The sequence below is a fragment of the Lepus europaeus genome, chromosome 18, assembly GCF_033115175.1.
Source record: "Lepus europaeus isolate LE1 chromosome 18, mLepTim1.pri, whole genome shotgun sequence".
Lineage (NCBI taxonomy): Eukaryota > Metazoa > Chordata > Mammalia > Lagomorpha > Leporidae > Lepus > Lepus europaeus.
In genome coordinates, this window is record NC_084844.1 from 25,355,662 (window position 1) to 25,376,886 (window position 21,225).

Consider the following 21,225-nt stretch of genomic DNA (forward strand, 5'->3'; position numbering starts at 1 on the left):
CACCCCTTGGTGCACGCTGGCTGAGCCCATTTGCCCATCAGCTCCCGAGAGCCCTTGCTCCACATCCTCTCCCCCAGCTGTGCCTGTAAGTGCTGAGGATTGGGAGAAAGCAGGCTGGGGAGAGAGCGTGGCTAAACGGGTCAGGGAGACGTTTTGGAAGACCACTCATGTGGGGCCAGGACACATGACCGCTAGGGAGTTAGGCTCGGGCAGGTGGTGGCTCTGTGGGTTCCTGGGAGAGAGAGAGCCAGGAGTCCCTGCTGCCTGCGGGGGTGCACATGTAGGGATGTGGGCGCTGGGGACCGTGGCCATGGTAATCATGGTGATGATGATGGCTGTGGTAGCCAGAGGACAAGAATGTGGTGGCTCTGGTAGTGATGTTGATGGTGGTGGTGACTTGGTGACAGTGGCCATGTTGGTCCTGGGGGTGGTACAGATGGCTGTGGTCACAGTGATGGCAAAAATATCTTGACTTTTGGGATAGTCAATCCAAGTGCTCATTATAAAATAACCCTTCAATGGCTTCTCGGCCTATTGGTTAAGATCAAATGTAAAATAACCTTGCAAGGGCAGATGTCTGGCCCAGTAGCTAAGCCAGTGGTCAGGATGCCCGCACCATACAGAAGGACCTGGGTGCCACACCTGCTCTGGCTCCTGCTCACGCACACCCTGGGAGGCAGCAGGGGATGGCCTAAGTGATTGGGTCTCTGCTACCCACACAGGAGACTTAGAACTCCCTGCTCCTTTGTGGGCAACTGGCGAGTGGCGAGTGAACTTCATATGGGGACTCTCTGTCTCTCAAGTAAAAAACAAAACAAAACAAAACAAAAAAACCACCTTCTCCTCCCATCGCTAACGCACGGGAACTCCAGGACGAGAGCTGTTATCGCTCTCTGCTGAATTCCCAGTGCCCAGGCCAGTGGCTCATAACAGCTGCTCAGGAAAAAAACCAGCGAGGGAGTAGAAGGGGCCTGAGTCTCCCCTTGTGACGCACACTAAGCCACCTCACTTGATTCTCACCACGCCCCTTCAACTTTCCCATTTTATAGATGAGCAAACTGAGGCCAGACAACATAACCTGCCTAAGACCAAGCAGGAGAACAGCCGTGGGGCAGGGGGGGCGCAGGCATCCTCCCTCAGCCCTGCCTCCCTGTGGCACTGTTCTTTTTGCCACACCCATCACAGCCACTCTCCCCACCAGCACTCAGCATAACATCGTGGTCTGGGGCTCAGGCTTAATCATAGAAGCACTCTAATAATAGTAACAATTGCTGTTTGTAATTGTTCAAGTAAGGCTTAAATGGTCAAGCCTGTGGAAATTATTAATAACTCAGCCCCAGTCGTGGTGGTGTGGGTCATATTAAATTGTGTTGAGATGGATACCTTGGCAATAATAGCGACTGGGGTCATAAATTAATAACAGGAATATTTAAATTAATGCCACGCCATCGCTACCCCGGGAAGTAAGCAGCCCGATGCTGCTGTTAGCATAATGTGGCCCCTTCCTGCTCTTCACAGATTCAGCGGAGAGGAATGCAGGCCCATCGACACTGTAGAGATGTCCTAGAAGCAAGTGGTGGCTGTCTGGGGGAAGTGAATCCTTGGGGACTTCCGGAGAGGTGCTCACTGCCTGGCCTCTCTGCCCAGTCCTGGCAGCTGGTGCACACCAGTGCTCAAAGCCACAGGGACAGTTACCTGTGCTTTCCAGGGCTGCCCCTGGCCTTGGGCGGCTACACAGGAAAGAAATTCACAGGACATAAATGAATGAACTAGCTGCAGTGGAAGCAGGCAATGGCCTGCCATGCTCCGCTCCTCCCGGCCTTCCCCTTGGTCTTCCGACGTGCGAGGGGTGCACCACTTTTTCAAAGAGCACGCTGTGTTTCAGGCACACCCAAAGATCTGGAAGCCAGCAGGGGTTTCAGAGACTTTCCCTTCCCCCTTGCCCAGCACCTGTGCCTCAGGGCCCGCACAGCTGGGAACCAGGAAAGATGGGGTCTGGCAGGGGGTGAGCACTGCCGTGGGGAGGGGGTGTCACTCTCCCTAGATGGGACCTGCCAGGGTTTCCAGGGCCCGGTGACTGTGGTCCTGGGAACACTACATGGATGGGTACATGGATGTGAGTCCACTCAACCACTTTTCCCTTTCATCTCTTCTACAGAACTCTGCTGAGCAGCTCCTGGGTACCACCCAGATAACAAACCCTGGTCCCTGCTGGCAGGGAGCTCACCAGCTCACCGAAGCCCTCACAGGCTAGAGAGGTCAATTGCCACGGATGCATCTGTGTGCTTGTGCATGGGTGTGTGTGTGTGTCCGTGACCGGGTCACATGTCCATGTGCACTGTGTGTAGGCATATGTGTCTAAATGTCACACCTGTGCAGAAGCACACGCATCCCTGTGTTTAGTGTGCACACCTGTGACTCCTACAAACCCATGATCTGAGAATTCAAATGATGTGGGCATGGACTCCGCCTTGAATGTCCCTGCTACATCTCGTCCTGGTCAGGTTACCTGCACTTCTCTCCCCCGAGGTCTTCGCCCAGAGATTGCCCCACACGGAAGGGGAGCGGAGGGAGTGGGGAACGGACCTGGAGATGAAGGCCAGGGAGGCCGCGGGCACTGTGGCTGATAAGGACTGGGTAAGAAGCAGGACACTGGGCAGAAGCTGAAGCCAGAGGAGGAGGCAGATGGGAAAGAGAGTGAACCCTGCGGCGGGCCGCAGCCGGGGAGGAGCCGGAGCCGCGGCTCGGACGCCCTGGCCCCTGGGCCCACAGCATCCGGGACCGCCGCGCAGCCCCTGGGTACCGGGGCGGGGCGGGTGAGAGGCTCCGCGGACCAGGGAGCTCGGGAGCGGCTCCCCGCAGCTCCCCCCCACCCAACCCCGAGGCGGCGGGGCGGGCGGGCGCGGTTCCGGGGGTGGGCGGGCTGGGCGGGGAGGAGGCGGGGCCGCCGCACTGGCTTCACCCAGCCCCTTAGCCCGCAGCCAGAGCGAGCGGAGCGTCGGCTAGCTCCGGCGGGCGCGGGAGCGCAGCGCAAAGCACTCTATCCGTCCGCAGAGCGGACCGAGCTGGAAGCCAAGCGCTGCCGCGGAAGGCGGGCAACGGAGGCAGGTGCTGCTGGCCGCGCCATGGACGGGCCGCGCCTGCTGCTGCTGCCGCTGCTGCTCCTGGGGGTGAGTGTCAGCCGGAGCGATGCCCGCTCCCTTCCCCGGGATCCGAACCCCGTGGGGAGCCGGGCGCCACCTCCAACGAGAAAACTGGACAGAGCGCTGGGGTCCCAGATGCTGGGGTGGGTGGAGGGAGGGCAGCTCCGGTGCCGGATCCGCGGGGGAGCGTCGAGGGTTCTCCCGGCGCAGAGGCGACCCTGGGTCCCCGGGTAGAGGTGTGGGCAAGACTGGTGCACAGATTTTGGTTCTCGCTCGGGAGGGGTCTTAGGAAGGGGTCATGGGGCTTTCGCACCCCTGGATTCTTCGGAAGAGGACACTTTGGTGCGGGAATCCCGAGGGGACCCGCCCCCGCCGGCATCTTGGTCTCTCAAGTGTTGCGGGACAGAACCTGAGCGAGACCAGGAAGGGGAACGAGACCGGGACTGGAGACGAGGGGCGAGCGGGGTAGGGCGGAGACCAAAGGCGAGGGCATGGAACAATGGGGAGGAGGCTGGACGGACTGGAGGCAGAGGGGACTGGGCACGGACAATGAGGACCGGCCAGACAATGGGGGGGAGGGGCGTCGTTAGGACGGGTCGGGGAGCGGGAGAGCCCGTTGGAGAGGGACTTGAGGTGGGCAGCGGCGAGGGAGGTGGAGATATAGGAGCGAAAGCAAAGTGGACGGAGCCGGGGATGCCGATGCGAAAGCGGTCAGGGCAGTGGGGCGAGAAGGGAGCGAAGGACTTGTCCCGCACCTGCCCGGCTCTCTCTCTCGCAGCTTCGCCCCGTCCGGGAATTGCGACCGAAGATGCGGCGCTAGGAAGGGAGCGTCCACTTCGCCGGGACGAGCCCTCCCCCCAGGTTCCCCCGCGGCGGGCGGCATCCTCTTCCAGTTCCAAGTGGTGCGGAGAAAGGGCAGGGCGCAGTGGGCGTCCGGCGATCGCGCCTGGCCGCGGCCGCGTCTCGGGTGCGGAGCGCGCCGGGATGCCCTAGGCGGGGACCGTCCCGGCAGCGCGCTGCTCCGGGCCGTACGGACAGGAGGCACCCGCAGGGGGCGCTGCGGGGCGAGGGCTTGCTGTAGCCAGCACACCTCCCCCACCCCGCCATTAAGTTACGGGACCCCGGCACCCCGATCGGCTTTCGGTAGAAGCCTCTTGACGGCAATCGAGAGGGGTTCAGTCCGGACGCAGCGAATCCGGCGTGGCAACGACTCCGCCAAGGTCAGCGAGCTGGTGCTCCTGTGAGTGTTCTCGGTAGTTCCGGCACGACTTTCAGGGTCAGGGCCCCGGCAGATGGCCGCAAACTGAAGGCCCCGAAAGATTTCTCAATGGAGGGGGCGCGGTCCCTCTCCTTGGCGTCTCTATCTTTCACTTGAGCCTTGTGCCCTCCAACCCCCCACTTTACGGATAAGGAGACTGAGGCTCTGAGAGTTGAAACGACTTGGCCAAGGTCCCACACGCTTGGCGGGGGGGCCCCCGGCTGGGCTGCCTCTCACCTGCTGCCCAGCCCCGCGCCGTCCCCGCCTCCTAAGGGGGCCGCGGGGCGTCCCAGCTCCGAATGACAGCGGAGCTTCAGGGCCCGGCGGGGTTGACGCCACCCTCTCAGAGGCCAGCCGGCCAGCAGCGGAACAGGCGGGTGGGGCGGGCAGAACCCCTCTGGCGCGCTGGCGAATCCCCGAAGCTAGGCCCGGTTCCCTGGGGCTGTCAGTACCTGTGGCTCAGGCCGGGGTTGGGGATGCGCGCAAGCACGCGTGCTGACCGACGCCGCGGGCGAGGGCTGCCTCTTGGCCGGGGTGGGATGGGAGGCGGCCCAGGGTGGGGGTTGGGGCGGTCTGCGTCCGGGCTCGGAAGGTGCGAGGGCGTGGGCGCCGCATCTGGCGAGAGCAGCTGTCCCGGAGCAGAGGAAGGAGGGGAGCCGAGCGTGGGGCCGGCGGGCTCGGGACGGTGCCACCTGCGCGGAATCCGCTGCTGCAGCCCCTGCGGCTCCGCGCACCGCCGCGGTCCGACTTTCTTCCCGAGAGCGCGCGTCCCGGCGGGTAGGCCGGCGGGTAGCGCCCGTAATGGAGGCACTTTGTCATTCAGACGTCTGTAACCGGAGCCGCGGGGCTGGCTAATGCGCCTAATAGGGACGCAGCCTAGGCAGCAAAGGAGCGGGCGTGAGCTGCCGGGGCTGCAAGGGAGGGAAGGGACCCCACCCCACCGCACCAGCCCAGGCTGGCTGGAGCGCCTAGCTTCTCCCCTCAGAGGGCGGGACGGGGAGACGGGAAACCCTAAACTGTGTTGAGTGCCTACTATGTGCGCCGCGCACCCCGGGTACGCTCCTGGCTTTGTTCACTCCTTGTAAGGTCGCAGGAAGTCAATGTGGCCGGATCTCCCGGGCGTGCAAGTGCGCGACCCGGCTCTCCAGGTTAGCAAGTGGCTGCGCCCCTGTTGGAACCCGGGGTTCTGAATTCAGAGCTGACTTCCCTGCGGGTGCGGCGCGCCCCTCCTCCGGCTTCTAGCTCTCGCGAGGAGGCGTGGCCTGAACGCCCCTAGCCGGCGAGGATGGCTCCGGCGCCCTAAACATTTGGGACCACGCATTTAGCACTTGGCCCCGCCCCGCTCTGGGCAATTAGCTGCAGTGCCCCGCTCCCAACCCAACCTGTATTCAAAGGGGTGGGGGGCATGTGCCGGTGCCCTCCCCCAGTATTTGCATTTGTAAACCTCTCCGACTAAGGAGCCCTTTGCTGAAGTGGCTTTGAGTGGTCAGCACCCACCACAGTGAATGCTCATAGCTTCACACACTGCCCACTCTTTGGGGGTGTGCTCCATTCTGTCCAATTTTTTTTTTTCAAAAAGTTAAGATCCCTAAAAATTAAAAAAATTTAAAAAGCTAAACATTTTTAAAAATTAAAAACCCTAAAATTCACCTAAGGGTATATCCATTCTAGTTCCTTGAAAGCCTTGGCGAAAGTAATGGCAAAAGAAATGGCAAAAGTAAGACGATGGCACACCATCTCAAAGACGGTGACATCATTCTGCCGGATTTGAAATGGGCACATGTGGAATATTCAAATTCAGGCAAACACATGTGTCATTGTGACACAGTGGTCACATTAGCCTGAACTGTAGTACCCCCTCCCTGCTTGGTGAACCTCTACCCTCCCACTACGGCCTGCCTGGGGTCTGCGGCTCATAGCCCCCAAGACAAGATCCTCCCTTGATCACTGGCGTTGCCTGTATCTTCATAAACTGTTGCATTTTACTCTCACAACAGCCCCGTGCAGTGGATGCTACCAACCCAGAGTTTTTGGTGGGAAAGCTGAGGTTTAGGGAGGTGTAAGTAATTTGCCCAAAGTACTTTCTATCAAATTCATAGCTCCGGCACTTTATGGTACAGGGAAACGTACCACAAGCTCAGCACACACACAGTGACTAATCATGTGGCCTACACACCAGAGGCGAGTCCTGAGAGCAGAGAGAGGGCTGGGGGCTGCAGCAGGGACAGCAGGCTTCTAACAAGGGGCCTGCACAGGCTACCGCCCCACCCACCACCACCAAACACAGACACACACACACACCCCACCCCGAGCTGTCCAGAACCCAGGTTTCCACTGACCTCACTTAGCGGGAATACAGCCATGAGTCACGAAGGCCTCCAGGAAGACCTTGGAGAAGAGAAGAGGGTCCCCAGGTATGTTAGCCCCTGACTCACCCACGAGGCAGGTGCCGTCGTGACCACCTGAAGAGGAGGAGACTAAGGCACAGAGGAATTCAGAGCCCGTCCCAGGTCGCTCAGCTGCAGGGCGGTGAGCGAAGGAGGCAGCTGAGGAGGATGGCACTGGAGCACACACATCCGCCCCCTCTGGGGCCCAGGACACACCTTTCTGGCAAAGCTGCCTACCTGATCCCTAGAGATCCCATTAGACCTCCCCAGGGAGTCTGGGTGTGGGGCAGGGGCTGTCCCAGGTCGCGCTCTGCCAGCAGTGGTGAGAAGTGACAGCTGACACCGTTACAGGAAGGGAGGAGGTTGAGAAACTCTACAAAAGCCGACAGGAGAACTCAGAAAGACAAAGCACGGTCATTTGGGATACGGAACGTGAAGTTTCATCCCTGGCAGCTCAGAAAAACCGCTGCACACGCCATATCACCGAGGCTCAGGGACGCTGCGCAGGTGTGTCCCAGGGACAGACAAGGGTGCAGCCGCCACACGGAAAACAAACAAAAACAGTGAGGAGGTTCCCGCAGTTAGCGCTGACTGGAAAATTCAGTTACCCACAGTCACCGGACCAGTGCTCCAGTTAGTTGAGGCCACACAGTATGTTCCTGTTCTTAAAATCTGCACCAGGGAGCCTACCGCGCCGTGAGGGATCAGCAGAGTGCCAGGCTGGACACGAAGGGGTGGGGCACTAGGGGGCAGGCAGGACCTGTAACACCTCATTGGGGAGGGCTGGGAACAACAGGACGGCTTCCTTGAGGAAGTGACATTTCAGCAGAGCCCTGTAGGATGACAATCAGTCAGAACAGACCCTTCTGGACTCTAGCCTGCCGGGGGGGAAGCCGGCATCTGCGACCCCGGACTCCTGATCTGCAGATGTTCCGAGCACTGGCTGCTGCCATCATCGGGAAGATGGCAACCACAGGCTGCCTCCTAGGCCCAACTGTCCATTCCCCCTGCCTCCTCATTTTTCTTCCCCACCAGACCCTGGTGAGAATGCAGGATGTCTTAAAAGACTTGCAAGGCAGGAGTGTCCTGCCGTGATCTGGCCGATGTGGAAGCAGGGGAATGCCCCAAATGACCTTGCAAACTCCCCCGTGGTTCCATGGCCCAAGAGCCCATACTTCACAACATCAAATGGGATGGTGGGGGCGCTGCACGGTCTGGAGCCAGCAAAACAGGCTTTGGAGTTTTATTAGACATAAAGTGGTTTTTGTTTTTTTTAAAAGGAACAGAAATCTAAAGCAAGCCTCCAGCAGCCCCTGCCTCTAGGGAATCAGGCGCTAAATCGTTCCATCCATGGGTAAAGATGCTTCAGTGGCAGGAATCCGACCCCCTTTCCCCTCATTCCGCGTGGGGGAGGGGCTGGTGGCAGGAAATCAAACCCTAGAGCGGCAGGGCTGCTGGGTGGCGAGAGCAGACACTGCCTCACATTGCTAGCAGGCGTCTCTTTCTCCCTATCTTGGCGCCAGGCTCTTGCTGATCGGCTGGTCCTTTGCCTTGGCACCAAGCGGTCTCCATCTCTTTCTGTGTGGAGAGGGAAGGCGGGGCCGGCCAGACTTCCCAGTGCAGAGTCAGGATTGGAACCCCAGCCCCCAGCCCTCCTCCTGCTGCTCTTGGGCCCAGATACATCCCGTTTGATATTTTGTCTTTAGAATGAAGGGCCTGGAGGAGGACTTCTCTGAGTAGACGCAGCCCTGCAGGTGCAAAGCTTAGCGAGTGGAGATTGGGCTAGATTTCAGCTCTGCTCGCCCCCTCGGCTGGGGGCCTGTGCAGGCTGCAACCTGCTCAGGTGTATCCTGTGGGCTCCAGGGGTGGCTGTAACCCCAAGATGAATTTTGCAGAAGGTCAGCATCCCCGGCTCTGACCTGGTCCGCCTCGCAGTCTGCAGGGCGCACTGTCCCCCACTGTCTTACTTCCCCACTGGCTTTGATGTGCCTAATGCCTGCCTGGTGAGCTCATCCTGGCCCAGGTGGTTCCAATAGAAGGCGTTAGGAGGGGGGCGTCTGATCCCTTCCAAGACATCCCCCATCTTTCTCTTCAGCCTGACCCTCTGATCTTGCCACACCCAGGTGTCCCTTGGAGGTGCCAAGGAGGCGTGCCCCACGGGCCTGTACACCCACAGTGGCGAGTGCTGCAAAGCCTGCAACCTGGGCGAGGGCGTGGCCCAGCCCTGCGGAGCCAATCAGACCGTGTGTGAGCCCTGCCTGGACAGTGAGTAGAGGGTGGCTGGGGGAGAGGGGGGAGGAGCGGAAGGGAGGCCAAAGAGGGGGCTGAAGGGGGGAGTATGCCCATTAGAGGCCTTCTAAGTGCTTTGCCTCGGGGTAGGGACTCCCGCCTGCCCTATAGTGGTCACCAGAAGTGGGGCTGCTCCAGTATGGGAGGCAGAGAGGAGCCGAGAATGCGTGAGGGATGGGTGCAGAGGGAGGAGGGAGACCTGGTGGGGGATCCCCCCGGGGGTTGCTCCTTCCCAGCTCCCAAGCAAAGAAGCTTGGGGTAGGAGAGCGTGGCCAAGCCCAGGAGGAGAAGCTGATGCCAAGCCCAGCTAAAAATAGCCACTGCAAAATCAATGGCTGCCACTGACCTTCCGTGGGCTTGGGGGAGGGGCAAGAGGATCCAATCTGGGCTGCCCTGGAGACTGACCTTGGGGGATCCTGGGAGGTTGAGGCCACCCCTCCCCCCAGCTCCGGCCAGGGCAGCAGGGATGGGGGCAGGGCACTGTAAGGACATCCTTACTGTGGGCTGACATGGGGGTCAGGGGACAGGGGGGACTGTTGCCACTGCTGCCTGACGAGGGGTGAACCCCGCATTCATGGGCAGGAGGATGCAGGAGGCACAGGGACAGCAGGTCCAGGCCCCTCGTCTCCAGCCTTGTCCAGAGTTCCATGCATTTCCAGTCATGAGTCTGAGTCCACGTTGGACGCCCCAGTCTTCAGTTGCTGCCTTGGGCCAGGAGCTTTTTCCTGCCTGCTTGGAGGCCGGTGGGAGGCATAGGCGGGTTACTCTTTAAGCCCACTAGGAACTAGGGTGTAGGCCTGGGGAGTCTAAACCCACCCGCTGGCCTGGTCTCAGGAACAGACGTGGCCCCCTCAGTCCGCCTGTCCCTTGGACAACCCCCTCTCCTTGGTGTACCCCAGGCACGCCCTTCCCCTCCCTGTACTGTGGGTGCTATTATCTCACCACCCAGCAGACGGAAGCCTGGGCCCGGGGCAGGGGCCGGAGGGGGGAGGCTTTGCCCCCTACACTGGCTCTGGCCTCATGGGGTTTGCATCTGGCAGTGAGCAGGTCCATCAACCATCAGCATCCTAGAACCTCCACAGCCTGCTGCTCTTACCGCCCAAACGTGGCTGGGGAAATTTCCCTCCTGCTCGCTGGCTCGCTTGCTCACTCGCTCTCCTCCTCCCCTCTCTGCTGTTCCCCCTCCCCACCTCCAGCTGGGTTAACAAGCCTTTACAAGCCCACTTTATGGCATGGAGACCCCAGTGGTCGTTCCCTCTACCCTCAAAATGTTTCCACAAGGAAACCTATTAAGCTCTTGCCTTCATTCTCTGCCAAAAACGACCACATTTTTCACACCACCTAAAACTCTCTCCCAGGAGCGTTCTATCCATTTGCTCTATTTTCCCACGGGCAGGGCTCGCCTCTCTGGCTCCCGTGTGACGAGACCCACTCCTCTGCCACGGGCCAGCCAGCCAGGCCCCTCTGGTTCATGCAGATCCAACTCCAGCCTCAGCTGTTTGTTTGGAAGTCCCTTTTGCTGTCTGACCATGTCCCCAACCTGAGTCCTCTGTACTCACCATTGCACTGTTCCAGTCCCAGACTCCGTGGGATCCCTGCCATGTACCAAGTGCTTTTTAGTTTTTAAGATTTATTTTTTTTTCATTTATTTATTTATTTGAAAGGCAGAGTGATGAGGGGGTGTGGGGGAGAGAGATCGAGAGTTTTTTTTTTTTTTTTTTTTTTTTGACAGGCAGAGTGGACAGTGAGAGAGAGAGACAGAGAGAAAGGTCTTCCTTTTGCCGTTGGTTCACCCTCCAATGGCCACTGCAGCCGGCGCGCTGCGCTGATCCGAAGCCAGGAGCCAGGTGCTTCTGGTCTCCCATGCGGGTGCAGGGCCCAAGCACTTGGGCCATCCTCCACTGCACTCCCGGGCCACAGCAGAGAGCTGGCCTGGAAGAGGGGCAACCGGGACAGAATCCGGGAGAGATCTTCCATTCACTGGCTCAATCCCCAAATGGCCATAACAGCCAGAGCTGGGCCAGGCTGAAGCCATGAGTCGTGAACTCCATCCAGGTCTCGCACAAGGGTGGCAGGAACCCCAGTACTTGGGCCATCATCTGCTGCTTCCTGGGTGTATTAGCAGGTGTATCCCTGGGTGTATTAGATCGGAAGGTGCTGGGACTCGATCCCAGGCCCTCTGATATGGGTGTGAGTGTCCCAAGCTGTGGTTTAACCCTCTGAACCACAATGTCCACCCCAGTGCCCAGTGTGAATTATGCTGACAGGTACATCGTTGTGGTGTAGCAGGTAAACCCACTGCCTGCTGCTCCAGCGTCCCATGTGGGCACTGGTTCAAGTCCCAGCTGCTTCCAATCCAGATCCCTGTTAATGCACCTGGGAAAGCAGGAGAAGATGGCCCAATTGCTTGGGCCCCTGCACCCACATGGGGGACCCAGAAGAAGCTCCTGGCCCCTGGTTTTGTCCTGGCTCCGCCCCAGTCGTTGGGACTATTTGGAGAGTGAACCAGCAGATGGAAGCTCTCTCTCTCTCTCTCTCTGTTTCCCACCTCTCTCCCCATAATTCTGCCTTTCAAATAAATAAAAATCTTAAAAAGAAAATTACAGCCGAATTTCTTTTTTAAAGATTTATTTATTTATTTGAAAGTCAGAATTACAAGAGAGAGAAGGAGAGGCAGAGAAAGAGAAAGAGGTCCTCCATCTGCTGGTTCATGCCCTAATGACCGCAATGGCCGAGCTGGGCCAATCCGAAGCCAGGAGCCAGGAGCTTTTCTGGGTCTCCCATGTGGATGCAGAGGCCCACGGACTTGGGCCATCTTCTCCTGCTTTCCCAGGCCATAGCAGAGAGCAGGATCGGAAGTGGATCAGCTGGGCCTCAAACTGGTGCCCATATGGGATGCCGGCACTGCAGGCATTGGCTTTACCCGCTACACTACAGTGCCGGCCCCACAGCCAAATTTCATTCATTCCTTCCCACCAGCCTGCGAATGGAGATATTATTCCCCATTTTCCAGAAAAAGAAAAAAATCTCAGAGAGGTCAATAAGGCACTCAGGGTCACACAGCGAATAAGGGATGGAAGTGGGTTTTGAATTCAGAGCTGCTGGCTCCCTGGGCAGAGAAGCCAGGGTCTCTGTCCGAGCTGGCTGGAAGCCACAATCCCCTCCAGGCCCCCTGCCTCAGCCTTCCTTTTTCTCGTCTCCTGCCCCCTTCTACCCCTTTTTCTCTGGTGGTTCCTCTCCTCTGCCTTCCACGCCTGCCCCAGCCTCCACAACAGCAACCCTGTGTCCATCTTGTCTCTTGATGCTTTAGTTAAGGGAGAGACCTGACCCATGGCTGCCTCAGTTTCCCTCAGCTGGGCTCCTCCCTCCCACCCCCTCCACGCTCCAGACAGCCCCGCCTTCCCTGGTCCTCAGGTTTCTAAATCCAAGCTCTGCCTGCCCTGGGAGCAAGGGTGGGACCGTGTTCCCCACCCTGGGCTGCAGAGGGGAGGACGGCCTGGCCCCGCCCCCGGCTCCCTGGCACCCCAGCATCTCCGCTCTCTCTCCTGATTCCCGGGCTCACCTCCCTTCATTAAGAGCGTGAGTCAAGAGGAAGCTTGCACATCTCCCCTTTGTGCCGTTCGCTGACTGCACGCAAGCCCTGGCTTTGCAGCCTCAGTGCTCCTGCTGTACCTGAACTCCCCTGGCCTGGACTCCAGCCCCCCCCCCCCCCCCCCGCAGGCCGAGCCCCGGAGCAGGGTGGGGAGGCGCCCTGGGTGGGAGCCCGAGTGACTCCCAGGCGGAGGCTCCCTGGGGGCAGGCTGGCCTGCCCGGGCTGGGTCCACAGCCCTGCTTAGGCCCCCGGAAGGGCTGGGTAGGCAGGGTGGGGACCGGGCTCAGTTCTCTCCTTAATCACCCAGGCAGCAAGACAATTCTCAAAAAGAACTTGCCAAGAGATTTGCCAACACCGGCTGGGCTACCCCGGGGAGCCTGGGGGCCTGTGCTTCTTGGGAATTGGACAATGGGGCCCTTAGCTACCTTCCCGGGGCGGCTGGCACCAGGGATCCCGGAGCCGTGGGGGCGGGAGAGATCACAGGTGCACCCTGTACTCGAGTGCTCAAGGTGCAGGCCACCACCCGGCTGTCCCTGTGCCCACAGGTGTGACGTTCTCCGACGTGGTGAGCGCCACCGAGCCGTGCAAGCCTTGCACCGAGTGCGTGGGCCTGCAGAGCATGTCGGCGCCGTGCGTGGAGGCGGACGACGCCGTGTGCCGCTGTGCCTACGGCTACTACCAGGACGAGACGACTGGACGCTGCGAGGCGTGCCGCGTGTGCGAGGCAGGCTCGGGCCTGGTGTTCTCGTGCCAGGACAAGCAGAACACGGTGTGTGAGGAGTGCCCCGACGGCACCTACTCCGACGAGGCCAACCACGTGGACCCGTGCCTGCCGTGCACCGTGTGCGAGGACACCGAGCGCCAGCTGCGCGAGTGCTCACGCTGGGCCGATGCCGAGTGCGAAGGTGAGAGCAGCGGCGGGGTAGGGGGTGGGGGCGGCAGGGGTTGGGCCGGGCGCCCTCTGGGCAGCGAGGTGGGGAGGAGTGGAGGGGGCACTGAGCAGAAGGCCCTGTCCTAGCCCGGGAACCCCAGGGAGGGGAATGTTCCCAAGCCCATCCCACCGAAGGACCCCTCCTCTCACTGTTGGCGTCCCGGGGTTCCCTGTCGGGAAAAGCCAGCTGTATCACCGACTCGGAGTGCAGCTACTGTGTCCTAACTTGCTCCCCGGGACTTCATTCACCCATGGCTGCCAGCTGGAGGTTGGATGGGTAGCAGGTGGTGGCCAGAAGATGGCCGCAGGGCACAGAGTGGGACATGCAGGACCCTTGTGGTGGGCTTTGTGAGCTGGAAAAGGGCTGGAAGACTCAGGGGCGGGGACCCTTTGACTCTGAGACCTCATCTAGGTCCCTGGTGGCTCTGCTGCCTGGGATGGACTCCACCCTGTCGCTGCTGAGTGACGTTAGGGGGTCACCTCTGTCTCTGGACCTGTCCCCAGGGTGGTTGTGTCATGTGGTTCCCATGGTTCCTGGGGTAGGGAACACACAGTGCGGCTGGCAACAGGAGGGCGCGCAGCTTCCGGAGTGATGAGAGTGCTGTGCTCACTTTAGCCAGGCACAGGGGTCCGGGAGATAGGGTGGCTCCCGGATGAGAGGAACAAACACAGTGGGAGCCGGGGCACAGCTGTTTTGGTCTCTGCTGGATGATGTCCATATTGGGAGAGGCGAATGGGCTTTTCCCCTGCAGGGGAGATGTCTTTATGTTCTCTCCATCCCCCATTGGCCAAGGCCTCCATTGAGCCATTTCTCTGAGCAGGGAGCACAGCGCCCCCTTCAGGACAGAGACCGTCTTGGCCCCAGTCTGATGAAGGAGACTTGGCCCCAGCACTTAGCCCAGCCCTGGGAACTTGGGAGACCTCCCACTCCGATGGAGGCAGCACAGCCTCTGCCTTCCATCAGCCCCCTCCTTCCACATATCCCCGGCCCCTGGAGGGCCCCCCAGTTGGAAAGAGGCCCCCACACACCCATCCCTGCCTTCCAAGTCCTGTAATCCTGGCCCTGGGTGCTCAGGTGCCGGGCGGGCGGGCGGGCGGGCTCGCGGGCTCTAAAGCCTGGCTGAGGCCAGGTGCTTGAAGCTTTCTGCATTAGAAAAGGGTGGAGGGGGGAAGGAGGGAAGAACGAGGAGGTGCTGGTGCCACTGCCTGGGGCCAAGGGGCAGGCAGCGGGCAGAGCCGGGAGGGAGTCTCCAGAGCCAGCCAGCACACAAGGGGCAGTGCAGTTCCATGGGGCAAGACTGGACTAGCCAGCGGGGGCCTTAGTCAGGGGCGTGGTTAGAGGCAAAGAGGGTGGCTGCGGGGGAGGGGGAGGCAGGCTCTGCCTTTGCGGGGGTTTACGGATGCCTCCCAGGTACCACCCCACTTTCCCAGCACCCCCCAAGGAGGAGTGTACCCCCGGAGGATGTGTTTGCTCCTGCCCCTACTCCCCTTTCAGCTCCAGCCTCCGAAGCTGGTGTGTGGGGGGGTGGAGGCAAAGGGCCACTTCAGGAAATGGAATCTGAGTCTTGGTTTGGTGCACCCCCAGCTTGCCTGCATATACATTTCAGGTGTCAACAGGGTGACTCACCCACCTCCCCATCCCTCAGTGAGATTCAGGTTTAGGAGGGGTGACCCGGTCCCTCCTCCCAGTGCAGGTCTAACAGCTCCTATTCCGGAAATGGCTGTCAGGGCCGGCCGAGGGCTTAGCGGGTTGGAATGTGAGTGGACGTGGCCACATCTGGGTCTCATCCTGGCCCACATCAGAAGGGGGAGGGGAGGGGCGGGTGTGCGCCTGGGCAGCGGCTCAGTCTTCAGTCTGACTTGTCCCCAGAGCCCTCTCTCGTTTTCCTCTGCCAGGGCTCTCTTCTGTAATGGCCGGATTCACCCCACCCACACACCTTCAGTCTCTGGGCCAGAGCAGGTCTGGAGCCTCCCGGCTCCAGCTGCCCCCAGCTTGCCCAGTTCTCTCTCAGGACCCCCAAAGACCCTCCGTAGTCTGAGGCTGCCGGAGACAGGGCTGTGTCTTCTCCACTTCCCACCTGACCCCCTCCCAGGACTGAGATGGGGGAGGGGAGGACGGGCAGCAGGTGGCAGCCCCCTCCCCACTGCAATACAGGTGGAGTCCAGATTCACATCTGGGGGCCTTTCCCCTCGGAAGGTGCTGAAAACGGGGGCCTTTGAAACATTTTCACCTTGAGCCCCGAAGACCGGTGGGCAGCTCGGACTCCCACTTGGGTGGCACGCTGAGTCCCGGGTGGGGCAGAGCTGGGGAGCCCAGTGCCCTCACTGTCACCTCATTGGCATGTCCTGTCTGTTGTCCCTGCCTGCCCCAGGCGTGGGAAGCGAGGACGGATGGAATAGGCAACTTTGCCCAGACAAGCACCCCCAGGCTGGCCAGAGCCCGCAGCCCCCAGCGCTGGCCTCAGAATGGAAAATCCCACCTGCTGGTGCCAGGAGGTGTCGGGCCCTGCCAGGGAGACTGGCAATGCCCAGCTGGCACCAGAGGGTCCAGGTGGGTGGCCAGGCACAGTCTCCCTTCCCCTGAGGCCATGGGCAGTGCCTGCCTCGTGGGCCCTCTCTCAGCCAGCTGTCTGCTTCCTCCGAGGAGGACTTAGCTGCCTGCCCCCGTGTTCTCCAGGTGGCAGGATCAGGCATGGCTGCTGTCTGAAGATGGGCTAGGGGGAGGCAAGCCAGCTAGCCCTGCACTCCCTGCCCAAGCCCAGAGCCCAGGACGTCAGAGACGGACAAGGGCTGGGTCAGCTCTCAGGGAGGTGGTGTGGGGGAAGCACCTCCCCGCTTCCTCAGGACAGGGCCTGGTGCGGCCAACCAGACTTTTCCCCCAGAATGATTCTAACTCCGGGCTTCTCGGAGGCTCAGCCTTTGGATGTTTACCCCCAGGCCAGGCTTCTGGATTCCGGGGGAAGCAGAATGGAATCTAGGACCGCAGCTGGAGATGGAGGGGCACTTAGAGACCCTGTCTTAATATCCCCGTTGTATATTTGGGGAAATGGAGGTCCTGTTGGTGCAGGCCTCCTTGTTCTTCTCCACTGTCCTCATGTCACACATGCAGTCCCGCCCCCACCCGAGTGTCCCTGTTGAACCCTGACGCACCCAGGGCCAAGGGGCTCAGGAAGAGGCTCTGGAGGGGGCTGACCAGGAAGGGAGGGGCGTCCGGGGGCACAGGCACTCACACCCATGGCCTTTCCTCCAGCCATCCCTGGCCGTTGGACGACACGATCCCCAGCCCCAGAAGGCTCGGCCAGCACGGCCCCCAGCACGCAGGTGCCCGAGGGACCTCCAGAACAAGAGCTGCCAGCCAGCACGGCGGCAGACGTGGTGACCACAGTGATGGGCAGCTCCCAGCCTGTGGCCACCCGGGGCAGCGCTGACAACCTCATCCCGGTCTACTGCTCCATTCTGGCTGCTGTGGTTGTGGGCCTTGTGGCCTACATCGCCTTCAAGAGGTGAGGAGGGGGGTGCGGCGGGGGCCGGGGTGGGGAGGGGACTGTGCTCTGACCTTGACCTGAAAACCCGCATGCCCTTTGAACTTCACCCCAAACCAAGCTCATGTCTCAGCAGGAGGTGAGGGAAGGGGAGCACCTGCCGGGTCCTGTCCTGTCCTAGCTCAGCCCTTCCCTGCCCCCATGTGCCTTCCCTCCCTGACTCCCCCCCACACCCACTGCTTGTGTCCTCAAACCCTCCCCCCATTCCCTCCCCCTCCCATGTCACACTTGGGATCCCTGGAGCTCCACATCCAGGAATCCAGAGCATGCAGGAACTCTCTGTTTTAACGTGCACTTTCAGGTTTTAAATGCATCTTCCATTATAATTTTTTTAAATCATCAAAGTAATCCAGGCTTGTTTAGGAAAACGCAAACAAGACGATGTCTTCTAAAGCAAAACGTAAAAGTCCCTTTTATCCCCCTCCCACATCCTACCCCTCTCCTCATTGGAAAAATCTGTTTGGCCTTTCCCAAGTATTTGCTGTGCATTTTTGAAATACACGTATGCGTATAAAAGCTTTTTAGAAGTATATATAAACACGCAGGGGTTTAGCGAAGCACCGCCCGGTTCCTCCCCTACAACTTCCATTCCTGCTTCGCCTCCCCCTCGGGAGCTTTGCTGAGGGGATCAGCTGAGCTCTGGGGACTGCTCATCCAGTGATGTGGGTGCGCTGCCATTTGTTTAGCCAGTCCCCTACTGATGGACATTTGGTTTGTTTTCAGCTCTTTGTTATTGCTTATAATTGCAGCGGAAATCCTTGCTTATATCGCTGCCCACATGTGGGAGCGCTTTAGACGTAGACTGGGGAGAGTGGCGGTCCTGGGAAGTCATTTATTTCTGCCCTCTTCGTCCCCGTAAATGGTTCGAGAGCGCAGGTGGGGCGCCCCTCTGCTCCCCCAGCAATTTCAGGCCAGATGGGGGCCTTTGATAGTGCGTGGGGTGCGAGTGAGGCCCCTCCCATGTGCTGCCAGAGCTGAGCTCCCACAGCGGCAGGGACCCCGGCCCCCAGCGCCTGTTGTCTTCTGCTCCAGGTGGAACAGCTGTAAGCAGAACAAGCAAGGAGCCGACAGCCGCCCGGTGAACCAGACGCCCCCGCCCGAGGGAGAAAAACTCCATAGTGACAGCGGCATCTCTGTGGACAGCCAGAGCCTGCATGACCAGCAGCCCCACACACAGACAGCCTCGGGCCAGGGTGAGCGGCTGGGGGGGCTGGAGTGACCAGGGTGGGCCTGGAGGAAGAGGCTGGCTCCCCTGGAGGCCAGGGGAGGCTGGGGAAGGGCTGGGGAGGACCGGTCCTTTCCTGGGGAATGTGGGGAAGTGGAGGTTTTTACAGACTCATCAAGCTAATTGTCCTCCCTGGGGGCTAATTACTGCCCAGAGTGGCTGCAATTGGCCTCCTGCCCCGGACTTCTGGGGACCAAGCGGTGACGTCTGTGCCCTAATCAACGGCCCACAACCCGGCTGCTGGGACACTTGCTGCAGGTGTCTGGCCCTCGGGGAGCCCGTCTCCTCCTCTGCCTTGATTAGTTGCTGGGGATCCCAGCTGGTGGGGACAGTGCCAGTGAGGAAAGGACAGTGAGTCAGCATGCCCTGGCTGTGGGGGAAGGGGCCCGGGGCAGGTGCTGACCCCCTCTGGGTTCCCGGCAGCCCTGAAGGGTGACGGAGGCCTCTACAGCAGCCTGCCCCCTGCCAAGCGCGAGGAGGTGGAGAAGCTGCTGAACGGCTCTGCGGGGGACACCTGGCGGCACCTGGCAGGCGAGCTGGGCTACCAGCCCGAACACATAGACTCCTTCACCCACGAGGCCTGCCCCGCCCGCGCCCTGCTGGCCAGCTGGGCCGCCCAGGACAGCGCCACACTCGACGCCCTCTTGGCCGCACTGCGCCGCATCCAGCGAGCCGACATCGTCGAGAGCCTGTGCAGCGAGTCCACGGCCACGTCCCCGGTGTGAGCCACTGACCTGGGGAGCCCCTGCCCTGCCCCCACACGCCGATGACAGATGCTCCAGCCAGCCCCCAGGGGCCCATCCCCCTGGGGGTGGGGCACCAGAGCTGAGCTCCCCTGGGCAGGGCCTCAGAGGCCGGGCCCCCAGACCACAGCCCTGCTACTTCCCTTGTGTGGCCCCTTGTTTCCGATCCCACTCCCTGTGCAGCGGGAGAAGCATCCCCTCGCTGCTGCCTGCCCCACCCCATGTCGTCCCAGGCCACCTCTCCCGTTCTCCCCACACTGCTGGTGTCATTTCTAAGGGATGACACCAGGAATGCCTTGGGGGGGAGGAGTTGGTGACAAGGTCTCGAGACTGAGAAGGAGGAACAGAGCCATGGACTCTACACTGTGAACCTGGGGCCGAGGGAGTGTGGCTCGCAGGGGCCCAACCCTCCCTCCGTCCCCGCCCCGCCCCTCCACCGAAGCTGGAGAGGAGCAGAGGCCTGAGTGGCAAAGGGGTTTGAAAACCCAGTCCACCCAGACTGCGGGGCCCAGAGAGAGACTGTGATTTGCCCAAGGCTGCCCACAGTGGGGAGGCCCATCGTGGGCTGGTGCCTTCCTCCTTGTGTGAGGGCTGGGGAGGAGGGCAAGGTGCCCTTTGAGGCGATGCCACCCTCCACCACCATCTCCAGGCCCCTGCAGAGGTCGGATGCTTGCCCAAGGCCTGCTCCATCCATCCATCATGGTGGGGTCAGGTTTGAGGTTTGGGCAAAGGGGCGCTGCTTCGCTCTGCCTGTCCCCTTCTGTCGGACATGTCAGTGTGACACCTGTGGCCCCAGTCTGTGGGTGTCCTCTTGTCCCAGCACTGACCTGGAACCAACAGTGGCCCCTAGAATCAGCCCTAGGGGTCGGGGACTAAGGACCCTTCCACCCGATCTTACAAAATACACATGCACGCACACACACACGCACGCACACACACACACGCACACAGGATGAGAAACCTTACTTTTCTTCATGAGGTCCTTCTCGGGGGCTGCCCAGGACAGCCGCCAGGGAAGATGGGAGGGAAACGAGCTCTCGCCGGCCGGCTGCCCTCGCCCCCCGGGTTTGGCAGGCCAGGGACTTCTGGGGCTTGAGCCGGCGGCTGCGGCTGTCTGTGCTCCGAGGACATGCACGTGGAGGAATGCTGCCCTCCTCCCCCCTCCCCTGCAGGCATGAGTCTGGCTGGGCCCACAAGGCTGAAGAAGCTCGGGCCAGTGTGGGAACGCAGCAGGAAGGGGCTGAGTTAGATACGTGGCCCAGAGCAGGTTCCGGCCATCGCTAGGGCAGCTTCAAAGGACTGCTTTTCCCTTAGCTTGGCCCGAGAGGGCCCGGGAAGGCTTGGTGGCAACGCCACCTTCCCCTGGCCTGGTCTGTTTCGCTTGATGTTGGAATGAGTGTGGCTCCCCCTGTATTTAGCATGAAGGAGCTCCGGGCAGGGCGTGCACGCGCCCGGCACAGGGGCCCAGCAGCATTGTACGTAGATGGCATTTCTTTGACCTCAACCTAGGATGAGAGGAGGAGACGCACCTGCTGGCCCCTCCCCTGTGCACCTGGGGAGTGGGACCAAGTGTGAGTCTATTTATTTCCCTCCCCAGCACGTGGGGCATGGGTTGGTGGGGGCTGCTAGTATGTCTGAGCATGTGTTCTGTTCTGGGGCCCCTCCCGCCTCCCTTTGGGCTGAGACAGAACCCTCTCAGCTCTCCAGCTGGGGGCTGCAAGCTCCAGACCCCTGGGCCCCTCCCCAAACCCCCTCCCTTGCATCCTGTGTAATCATTTCTTGGGCCCTCCTGAAACCTACACATAAAACATAAGTGATGAACATTAAATAGCAAAGAAAGACAAATTGTGCCAAGAGATTTTTTTGGAAATCTACACTTGACTTGAGTTGGTTGAGTGTGTGTGTGTGTGTGTGTGTAACTCACATGCAATTTCCAACTTCGCAAGTTCCTGTCCTATTTTTTTCCCCTCTGAAGCAAGGACATTTTTAACAGAAAACCAGCAAGCCCATGTGTGTGGCCACGGATTGCTGGGGCAGGAAAGAAGCAGGGGCGCTTTTTCCCCCAGATCTTGGAGAGGGAAAGTGAAAACGGCCGTGCAGGAAGCTGGCCATCTG

The 21,225-nt window shown here is 60.5% G+C and overlaps 1 protein-coding gene across 1 annotated transcript; it reads left to right on the top strand.

Annotated features, from left to right (window-relative positions):
• The first annotated feature begins 286 nt into the window (after positions 1-286).
• Positions 287-20,946, top strand: NGFR (nerve growth factor receptor). Its single transcript, XM_062175073.1, has 8 exons — positions 287-430; positions 2,530-2,637; positions 2,982-3,170; positions 8,912-9,053; positions 13,215-13,574; positions 16,851-17,103; positions 18,175-18,335; positions 18,791-20,946. Exons 1-8 carry the CDS (start codon positions 287-289, stop codon positions 19,090-19,092), a joined length of 1,659 nt encoding a protein of 552 aa, XP_062031057.1. The 3' UTR covers positions 19,093-20,946.
• The last annotated feature ends 279 nt before the right edge of the window (positions 20,947-21,225 follow it).

Coding starts and splice junctions, on each gene's coding strand:
- NGFR (XM_062175073.1), top strand. CDS start 287: ATGTGGGCGCTGGGGACCGTGGCCATGGTAATCATGGTGATGATGATG. Junction 431..2,529: donor CCATGTTGGTCCTGGGGGTG/GTACAGATGGCT, acceptor CTCTCCCCCGAG/GTCTTCGCCCAGAGATTGCC. Junction 9,054..13,214: donor GTGTGAGCCCTGCCTGGACA/GTGAGTAGAGGG, acceptor CTGTGCCCACAG/GTGTGACGTTCTCCGACGTG.